Source organism: Panthera tigris, chromosome E1, assembly GCF_018350195.1.
Source record: "Panthera tigris isolate Pti1 chromosome E1, P.tigris_Pti1_mat1.1, whole genome shotgun sequence".
In the NCBI taxonomy this organism is placed as follows: Eukaryota; Metazoa; Chordata; class Mammalia; order Carnivora; family Felidae; genus Panthera; species Panthera tigris.
The window spans coordinates 13,102,606-13,112,999 of NC_056673.1; the positions used below are offsets into that span (position 1 = coordinate 13,102,606).

Here is a 10,394-nt window from a genome sequence, read left to right on the forward strand (position 1 = left end):
GACAGGGTTCTTCCCTTCTACTAAGGAGCCCAGAGCTGCCCCCCACTTCTGGCCACACCAAGAAATGGGGTCAGTCCCCCAAGGCAAGTTGAGGCCCTGGGCCTGCATCCTTTGTCTGTTTTTACACCCCACAGTGCCCGTTCATCGATGATTACATCCTGGCCCTGCATAGGAAGATCAAGAATGAGGCCGTGGTGTTTCCCGAGGAGTGAGTTGCCCATGAAAGGGGGCTCCTGCCCACCCCCCAGGGAGGCATGTCTGAATTGTAGCAGAGCATTTGCCTTTTGAAGGCCCCACCCCAACTTTCTGGGGGTGCTGTTCCCTGGGAGGGGCTCCTGAGCAGATGGAGGGGTGGGACTGTAGAGCAAGGTCTCAGAGACATCTAATCGGATTCCACTGTACAAATGGAACTCTGAGGCTGGGAATTGGGCAAGAATGACCCCAGGTCACACATTCACACTACTCCTTCACTAAAAGCCTGTGTGGGGTCAATGGGCATCAACTTTACACGGACCCTGGAATCATGGGGAACCCCTATCTTCCCCACATGGGGTAGGAGGCCTTCAAGATCCCAGTTTGCTTCCCCATTTCATAGATGGAAAAGTGGAGGCTCCAGAGGAGAGTTATCAGTGGGTCTGGGATTTGAAGCCACTCCCTCCTCCCCATCCATTCATTTGTAACTAGGGTCTCTGAGCCGAGAGGGACTATTTGGAGAGGTCTCCCTGCTCATCTGTGGTTCTTCTGGTTATGATATTGGCTACCATGGCTCCTTATTTATCAGGCCCTTCTGCCATCTGATCAAAGTGCCCTGGGAAGGTCAGAAACCAAACTGGGCATCGTCCTCAATGATTCCTGCTCCCTCGTTCCCACTCCCTGTCTGGTCCCCGAGCCCTGTTGAGTCCACCTCTTCTGTATCTCTTGACTCCATTGCCACCTGCGCCCCTGACTGGTTCTGTCCTTGGATTTATCTAGCTACCTTCTCTTTGGTCTCCCTGCTGCCAGCCTCCCTCCAGTCCAGCCGCCAGTCAGGCCAGGGTGACCCTGATGAAGCACAACAAATCTCACCATATCTCCTGCTTAAAGTTTTTCCAAGGCTTCCCAAAAGCCTGCATGAAGAGGCCATTCCCTGACCCTGGCATTCAAGGACATCTGGGTTCCGCCACCTGTTCCCCCACAGCACTAGCCAACTAGACTCCACCCCTTTTTGTCTGTCTCTGTACCTTTCCTCCTGCTGTACCCCCTGCCGGAGGTCTCTTTCTTCCCATCCCAAGAGTTGTAAATGGGATTAAATATCTAGGACAGCAGAGGGAACCAAGGTCAACAGTCCCAAGAGTGAGTTCCTTCTCTGCAGGCTTGGATGGATGGGCTCCCCAAAAATGTTGGTAGCAAAGAAGCCTGGAGTTTGGGCAGAAACAGTCAGGCTAATGTGGGGCTGAGTGTCCTGCTCCCCCTTCCCCTGAATCTCTCATCCCTGCCCTCACTCTTGTGGGTAGCAATGTGCCAACCCGGTAACCTCTCTGGGCCTAAGTTTCCTCCTCTGTCAAATGAGAGTATTTCCTGGCTACCTCCCAGGCAGAGGAGAGGATAAGATGGTGAGCGGGGTGAAGGCCCCTGGTGTCCCATAAAATGACTTTTCTCACTATCCTCACCATCTCTGCACTGAGAGGGTCTCAGTGGACCCCTGGACCGCATTTGTATTTGTGGCCCCTGCCTCTGGAGGAGATGGCTTTACTTCCTATTCAGGAAAGAAGGATATCCATCTACTTGTTCTGAAACTCCTTCCTTCTGCCTCAATACCTTCCTGCTCTCTGAGAAGTGAGGGTTGGGTGTGTCTCTGACCTGGCATGTAGTATTCAGGGAATCCCAGAGCAGGTGGGGATGGAGAGGTGGGCAAGAAAGAATCCTCACTGACTGTCTCTCCCTCATCTCCTTCCTTCCCCACTTTTAGGCCAAACATCAGTGAGGAGCTCAAGGACCTAATTCTGAAGATGCTAGACAAGAATCCTGAAACAAGGATTGGGGTGCCAGACATCAAGGTTGGGGAACCAGAGGTCTTGAGCTGGGCTGGCCTTGGACACAGCAAACAGGCCTCAGTATCTCCTTCTAGAGAGCCCTACACCAAGTCATATATATATTGGGTTTGGATTGGGGGTTTATGGGCGTTGGGTCCCCTCAAGGCGATCGCTGATAGAATGCCCGTGGTATTCTTTGCTGACTGGGTGTCTGTCTGAACTCTCTCTGTCCTCCCACTCCACAGTTGCACCCCTGGGTGACCAAGAGTGGGGAGGAGCCCCTTCCCTCAGAGGAGGAACACTGCAGTGTGGTGGAGGTGACCGAGGAGGAAGTGAAGAACTCGGTCAAGCTCATCCCCAGCTGGACCACGGTGGTAAGAGGGTGATGGGCCAAAGACTCCCTTATCCTGGGAGGGCCTGAGGAGGGCATGGTCATTGCCTGAGACTTGCTCTATGCGGGCCCTGTCAGGGGACAGAGGGCCATCTGGTCAGTCATCCCCAATGCTGATCTACTGGGGCGCTGCTGGAAGGCAGTGGGGAAAGAGGCCATGTTATTCAGCCTCGCAGTAGGGAGAACAGGAGACTTGGTGAGGAGAGTGACTGATTTAAAGAAATATACTGCCCTCACCAAGTATCTTTCACCATGACTAGAAGAAATATTTTCTTCCTTCCCTCTTCCTTCCTTCCTTCCTTCCTTCCTTCCTTCCTTCCTTCCTTCCTTCCTTCCTTTCCTCCCTCTCTCTCTCCCTCCCTCCCTCCCTCCCTCCCTCCTTGCTTCCAAGCACTGTACTTTGTGTCAAGGACATGACGCTAAGAAGGCATAGGAAGCGTTTGAATTGGAGAGGTGGCCCTGAGCTCTTTGGACCGCACCCATGTGCTCCCTCCACTCTCCTCTCACATTTTACTTTTTCTCATCTTTCTCTGGACATCTTCCATGTTAACTGTTGGAAGTTATTCATGTAGCCCCTCGTGGCCACATGGGGTTTTGTGGAGGACACTGAGAACCATGACCTTCCCTGCACTGAGATATCACAGCGAGTCAGAGTAAGCACGAGGCAAAGAGAGAGCTGGTACCTGTGCTGTGGGTACATCAGGCCTGTGTGCATTAGCCCTCCCTGCTTGGTCCAGGCCCGGCTAGGGACAGGTGGCCAGAGTCCTGCTTATTCCTGTGCTCCATAGAGCTCCAGGGCTCTGTGGTCTCTGGAACCAGTCAGCTCCCATAGGGTCTCTGCTTCTTCCTTTGTCTTAGCCACCATTAACCACTGGAATAGCCTCCCAAGTTGTCCCCTGCTTCCACCGTCACCCGCATGACAGTTAGTGCTCAGCTCAGCAGCCAGGGTGGGTCCCAGTGACTGTTCATGTCACTTTTCATGTCTACCCTGCTCACGTAGGCTCCCATGTCACTCGGAGTAGGAGCCACAACCTTGACTGCCTGCACAGTCCGCGTACCTTCCGCCCCCATCTCCCTGTGGACCTCGTCTCTCCTCTCCTCTCTCCATTTGCTCAGCTCCAACCATGTGCTGCATAAGCTGCTGCTCCAGAACCTTTGCACTTCCCTTTCCTCCTGGGGGGTGCTCCTGCCCAGAAATCTGCAGGGCTCGCTTCCTCACTCCCTTCAGACCTTTACTCCAAAGTCACCTCAGTGAGAAGTGGGCCTTCCCTGGCCCCTTATCAAAAGTTCCCATCTCCTCTTTGTCCTTCCATATCCTCCTGCCTTGTTTTACCGTTTTCTCCTTAGCCCGTATCACTAACTCACGTATTTTACTGATTTGTCTTATTTACTACTTGTCCCCCTAACTAGAACATAAGCTCCATAAAGGGCAAGAATTTTTGCCTCAGTGTGGCCCCTGCACCTAGAATAGTGTCTGGAATATGCTAGGCACTTGATAAATAGTTGTTGATTGAATGAATGAATGAATGAATGAATGAAGTAAACGAATGCACCCCCATGCCAGGCATGTGTTTGTGAGTGTGTGTGTGTGTGTGTGTGTGTGTGTGTGTGTGTGTAGGCAGCAGCCTAGAACTGTCCTTGCTGCAGGAGGAGGGACAAAGTCAGAGAGCTGGGGTGCAGCAGCCTCTACCTGTCCAGGCATCTCCCCCAGGCTGCTGTGCGCCTCCTCTCTGCTCTGCCTGGCACAACCTCTCCTTCACTCCATGCTCCCCACCTTAGCTGTAAAGCATTTCCTGATTGCACGCCCCATGTCTTCAAGATAAAGCCCCCTTTCAGCCTGGCATTCCAGACCCTTCGTAGTCTGTTCCTGGCCTCTGGGCACCCCCACCAGTTGTGCCAAGCTCCTCACCATTCCCAGAATTCACCTTTCAACATCACCGCTCATGCTCTTGCCATTTCCTCTGCTTGGAATTCTCTTCCTTTCTCTGCTGACTGAAAGGGAGCCTCGGCAGGGCCACCTGGAAGCTGTGCCCTTAGGGAATCAGAGTAGAGGCTGCCAATGTGTCTGGGAGCCTGGGTTTCTGTGTTCCTCACTCTGACATGTGTGTCCTCCCCAGATCCTGGTTAAGTCCATGCTGAGAAAGCGTTCCTTTGGGAACCCATTTGAGCCCCAAGCTCGGAGGGAAGAGCGATCTATGTCTGCTCCAGGAAACTTACTGTCGTAAGTATCTGTGGGCTGAGGCCTGCAGGGTGCTCCCTGGGGTAGGGTGGGGGCTGTGTTATATCCCCGAGACTCTCACTGTCACTGGGCTGTGCAGGCTGAGCCTGGAGCCTGGGGACTCGCCAGGTCCCAGAGGAAGGCCCTGTTTACACCTCTGTCCTCAGCCCATGGCAGCCTGGTAGAGGTTTGCGGATAGGCCTCGTATCTGCTCCTTGTAGAAGGTTGCCTGTCTGTGGAAGGAGGGGCACTTCTGCTGACTCTTCCTGGCCCGGGGGGATTGTTAGCTGCCTTCCTGAGTGGCTCATGCTACCTCCAGCCATTGCTGAGGCCATGTGCTCAGTCATCACTTTGTAAATGCTTGTCCCGCAAGTATGGATGGGTTGGCTGATAGGGCCAGGGAAGAGATTCCCGTTTGTTGAAGGCTCCCTACTGTGACCCAGGCATGTGCATTCACCACCTCCTAGGAGAGGTCAGAGAAGCAATTCCCCAAACCTCTGTGAGCCTCGTCCTCAGCTTTTCCGCCTTCTTCCATTAAAATAAAAGTCAGTTTGGGATGCCAACAAGGCCTGCTGGAGTTTGTGCGCAGACCTGCACAGAGAAAACCCTGAGGGGTCCTAGACCAGAAGGTGGTCCTGGGACATTGGTTGCTTTCCTCTGGCCCATGAAGGATGCTGCAGGGAGGAGACGTTGTGCACCCCCACCCCCATCTTCCGCCCCTTCCACCTGCTGTGTGGAAAAGGCGTGCTCCCTAGAGAGGTGAGTGCCAGATGTTGTCTACGTACCTCAGCCTGTCCGGAAAGAGTAGCACCACTTGTGCTGTGCAGGGGCCCACACCCTGGCTTCGTGTGAGGCCACCCTTTTGTAAGTGGGCTCTTCAGAAGTGTCAAGTCCCATCACAGTGGGTGAGCTGGGGTCTGCTCCAGCCAGGGGTTGCTTGCACTCAGTAATGTCCATATACCAACTTCCTGCCCTCCAGCTGACAAATTTCCTGGCCAATGGAAGTTGAGGTTGGGGGGGCTTTGGAGAGGACTTGACGGTACTGAGCTTATTTTCAGTTCCCTGTCTCTTCAGTGAGGTGGGCAGGACTGGAAGAAGGGGTTCCCTGGGTTCCTCTAAGTCTGCAGGCCTCGAGGCTGGAATTGGGTTTAGTGTAGGGGATCACATATTTAACATCTAAATGGAGCCACTTTTGAGAGTGAAAGAGGAATCTGTTACTAATTATGGCAGGACAAAAGGCATAAGTACGACCATAATGAACAAACCTGGACGTCTGGTAACTCTAGCTCAGTGCCTGTGATTCAGTGCCCCCTAGGGGTGTGAAAAGGCAGTCACAGGCTAAAGACATCTAGTCTATATCTGGCACAGAACTGGGACCCAGGAATACAACCGAGCAACGTTGTACTAATCATTGTCCTTTTATGGACACGTTAATGGGGAGAAAGGCCCGTTTCCTCATCTGGACTGTGAGAGGATTGGGCTTAATCCTTTTCAGCTATAAAATTCTATAATTCTGTGACCCAAGTTGAATTTTGAAAAGTAGGTTTTACTTCATCATAGAGTCCCAACATTTATCCTTGACAGACTCTGGTTTTTGTTTTTTTTTTAATTTTTAAGTTTATTATTTTTTTATTTTTAAGTTTATCTTGAGAGAGAGCAAGTGGGGTAGGGTCAGAGAGAGGGGAGAGATTGAATCCCAAGCAGGCTCTGTCAGTGCAGAGCCCAATGTGGGGCTCGAACTCATTAATTGTGAGTGAGATCATGACCTGAGCCGAAATCAAGAGTTGCACGCTTAACCGACTGAGCCACCCAGGTGCCCCGACTCTGTGTTTTTTTTGTTTTTGTTTTTAATGTTTTATTTTATGTAAAAAAATGTTTTTAACATTTATTCCTTTTGAGAGGCAGAGAGAGAGACACGAGTATGAGCGGGGCAGGGGCAGAGAGAGATAGAGACACAGAATCCAAAGCAGGCTCCAGGCTCTGAGCTGTCAGCACAGAGCCCAATGCGGGGCTCTAACCCACGGACTGTGAGATCATGACCTGAGCTGAAGTTGGACGCTCAACCAACTGAGCCACCCAGGTGCCCCTATTTTATTTTTATTTTTAAGAGAGAGAGGCAGATATAGAATCCAAAGCAGGCTCCAGGCTCTGAGCTGTCAGCATAGAGCCCGACGCAGGACTTAAATTTACCTTGAACCGTGAGATCATGACCTGAGCCAAAGTCAGACGCTTAACTAACTGAACCACCCAGGCACCCCGACAGACTCTGTTTTTTATGCTTTGGGATAACTGGTGAAACTCCATAGTAGAGTTAAATGGGATTGTTTTTTTTTGTTTTTTGTTTTTTAATATCAGAACCTATTCATTGGTGGTTTAAAAAGAAAGATCTTAGGGGAATAATCAGATACAGGAACCTATTCGCTACATGACAAAATTCCAAAACTGGTAGGTAGACTCTTCCCTGTGAACAAAGCAAAGGAAATTCAAAACCAAAGCTCCTCTACCCAGGACCATGGGGGCTGAGCTAGGTCAACATGGAGAGCCTGTGACCTGGGTCAGGTTGTGAGCCAGCCGGGTCAGGTTGTGAGAAGCTCTGAAAGCCGGGCTGGGAAGTGTGGACTTCATCTCCAGGCGACAAGGAATGGTGGAAGGTTGTGGGCCGACGCTAGGGGTAGGGAGACTAGCAAGGGGCCACAGTGCGGTGGCGGGGGGGGGGGGGTGAGGCTGAGGTGAGCTTGGGGAAATGGGTAGGGGGACGTGGCTGAGAAATTGTGAAAAGGAATGGCTGTGTGAGTATGTGTGAGAGTGTCTTCCTGAGTGCGTGTTCTGACCCCTGAGGTCCCTCTGCCCGTGGTGTCCCCTGAACAGGAAAGACAGGTGTGGCGAAGGGGGCAAGAGCCTGGAGCTCCCCGGCGTTCAAGAAGATGAGGCTGCATCCTGAGCCCCTGCATGCGCCCAGGGCCGCCGGCAGCACGCTCATCCCACGCCTCCAAAGGCCCACTGCCCTCATGCCGACAGTCGCCCCTGCGGGCAGGGGGCTGAGGACTGTGGCCCCTCTTCCGGCCCTCCTCCTTCTATCATGCTGCATGACCTCAGCGCGCAAGTCCAGGGACAGGACTGGAATGTTTGTCATCTGGGGTTTGGGGGGCAGGGCTCCCATAAGGCCTTTCTCCTTGTCCTGGCTCTCCCTGATGGGATCCATCCTATGGGAAAGAGAGGTACCCATGGTGCCTTAGAAACGCCACCTGGCTGCTTGGCAAGGCAGGAGGTAGGAAACCAAGGTAGCAGGTGGAGTCCTGGCTTACCACCATAGCAGAGACCGCCCACGGGGAGCCAGGCGGGCCTGGCTCACTGCCTCATGCGCATGGAGAGCTGTACCTTGCCCACCTCAGAGGGGGTCCTGCCGGAGCTCTTGTCTACTGAGAATGCTGACATGGAGGCTCTGAGCCCTCAGTGGGTATTCCTAGGCCTCAGGGAGGCAGGGGCCAGCATTGGAGAATTCAGATTCCTTTTTTGCTGTCTTTTACTTTTGTTTTTAATGTCAGGAGTGGAGTGGTGTAAAGGCCTGCTTGGGAACACCTAGAAAGCTCTCCTACAGCTTTGGGTGGTTCCCGGCACACTCCTCATTATTTGGCAGCCAGGTGGGATGGACTGACCTTCCTTGATTTTGTCACACTCAGCGCCACCGGGAGAATGGGTTAAATGAAAGCTTCCGGCAGGGGCCTGAGCCAGGAGCACCCACCTTCCCTGCCCACTTTACTCCCTCCCCGTGTGGCTCCCCTGTAGGAGAGACACCAGGGGCTGGCCGACCAAAGGCCCTGGACTCACAGGGCTGTGGCCTTGCAGATGCTGATGTAACTGGAATCCAATCTCCGACCCTACACTGGCCTACCCATCTGGCCCCAGAAGCTGCCCTCACGTTCCTACAATGAAGGACAAACTGCCCAGGTTGGAGGCAGCACTGGAAGCGGGACCCTGGTGGGGTGTGCATGCTGGCAAGTGGCCACAGAGAGGTGGGCCTCCTGCCACTGCCTCACCCCAAAGACGGTTGACATTCGGCCTGCTCAGAGCTGGTGCGCTGGAGCATGTGTGTGGACCTGGCCATGCTGGGGCAGACTTTATCTTCTCCCTGGGATCTGTGCCTGGTTGGCTTGGCACTTACTGACCAAATGGCTCAAGAGATTGACCCCAAAGGAAAATAAAGCAGGACTCAGATACCTCCCCTGAAAACATGGGCTAAACACGGGATTTCAGTTGCCTCTGTGGGGTTCCTACTGCAGGAAGGCGGGCACTGAGAAGGAAAGGGAGGCTGGGCTGGAGGAGTGTCTGTGTCCTGTTCATCTTTGTGCCTGTGGGTATGTGTCGCGCCTCCACGCACACACGCATGTGCGTGCCCATCTGCTGCACACAGCACACCTGCATGTCTTGCACTGGCACGTGCATCTGTAATATAGTTTCTATGTGTCTTTAAGGCTATGAGCAGAATGTGGCCCATTGTCAATGGGCCCACATTTCTCCCTGGCCCCTCTGCACTAAGGCATTGTAACCCAGGGCTTAAACAATAATTCGATACTGTTTTTAAGAACACTTTTTCAGAGTTCATGGGAGGCTAATCACAGATCCACAAGTTTCCTTGAGCATCTCTACACTGGGGCCCGGAGGGTGGGAGTTTCAGGGGCCTACATCGATTGGACCTGCCCTCGCAGACCTCAAAGGTGGGCCTGGCTTCATTGCCCACGTGAGCCTGGATGGGGTGCTTACCGCATCACTGAAGGTTTGGGTTGGCATTACTGCTTTTGAATGTAGCACAAATGATGAACAAACTCCATAAGAGTGTTTAAAAAATTAACTTCCCAGGAAGTGAGTTAAAAACAATAAAAGCCCTTTCTTGAGTTAAACAACAACAACAACAACAAACTGTGTGTACATTTTCAACATCGGGATGTGTGCTCTTTCTCACCAGCTGGATCGCTGGCTTTCTAGTTTTTCTGCAAGGGTCTGAACAGGACAGTGGTGAGAGGAGCTCTGGAGGGAGGCGAGAAAGAGGAAAGGAGGGAGAGGGAGGGAGAAAGACTGGCTCTGGAGGGTGAGGAGCTACAGTCCAGGATGTGGCTCAGGCTCTGGAGCAGGTTCTGCGGCCCCTCCTTGGGAAGAACACGATGTTTAGGAGCCAATGGGCTGCCCATGTTTCACAGGGGCCCAGGGAGCCCAAGGTCGGGTCCTTGGGAGCCATCCCACTCCTCATAGGGCAAAAGTCCCAGTGGAGCATCACGGAGTCTCTGTGACATGAGCCTAGTGTCTTTACTGTGGCCCCTTGGCCTTGAGCACTGCTATGGGCTCTCTGGACCCTGCAGCCCCCTGCTCATAGTAGGCCCCCCATGGCCATCATGAACAGTCATCATTGAGGCCAGACAGCCTTGAGCTTGAATCCAAGCTTTTGTTTTAATAGCTCTGTGTGACCTTTGGCAAGCCATCGGAGGAGAGGAGTCTCGGTTGTCTTATTGGTAGAATGTGGATAACAGCTGCACCTCCTCGGGGGGTTCTTGTGACATTAAATGAAGTCCTGGTGCCAAGCATCTGATACAGTGCTGTGTATCTAGTAAGGACTCAGCAAGGGAGGGTCTTAAAAAGAACTTTCTGTCTCTGGAGCTGCCCAGAACCAGCCTTAATGACTATGGGCTCAGCATATCCTGCATGATTGGTATTTACCCGTCTGTGGAGTTCCCAGCTGGGTGAAACTGGAGCCCCACCAGGAGACCAAGCCAAAGGCTAC

The 10,394-nt window shown here is 52.8% G+C and overlaps 1 protein-coding gene across 3 annotated transcripts in view; it reads left to right on the forward strand.

Annotated features, from left to right (window-relative positions):
- The window catches only part of CAMKK1 (calcium/calmodulin dependent protein kinase kinase 1), a 28,440-nt gene extending 18,821 nt beyond the window's left edge, over window positions 1-9,619 (forward strand). For 2 of the 3 annotated variants that reach the window (XM_042966401.1, XM_042966400.1), the window contains 6 exons: window positions 135-208; window positions 1,949-2,036; window positions 2,258-2,386; window positions 4,521-4,624; window positions 5,292-5,380; window positions 7,490-7,546. In XM_042966401.1, the coding sequence (XP_042822335.1) occupies window positions 135-208; window positions 1,949-2,036; window positions 2,258-2,386; window positions 4,521-4,624; window positions 5,292-5,376 (480 nt within the window). In that variant the 3' untranslated portion in view covers window positions 5,377-5,380; window positions 7,490-7,546. Of the gene's footprint in view, window positions 1-134; window positions 209-1,948; window positions 2,037-2,257; window positions 2,387-4,520; window positions 4,625-5,291; window positions 5,381-7,489 lie in introns of all 3 variants that reach the window. The other variant, XM_042966402.1, reaches the window with a different exon arrangement.
- The last annotated feature ends 775 nt before the right edge of the window (window positions 9,620-10,394 follow it).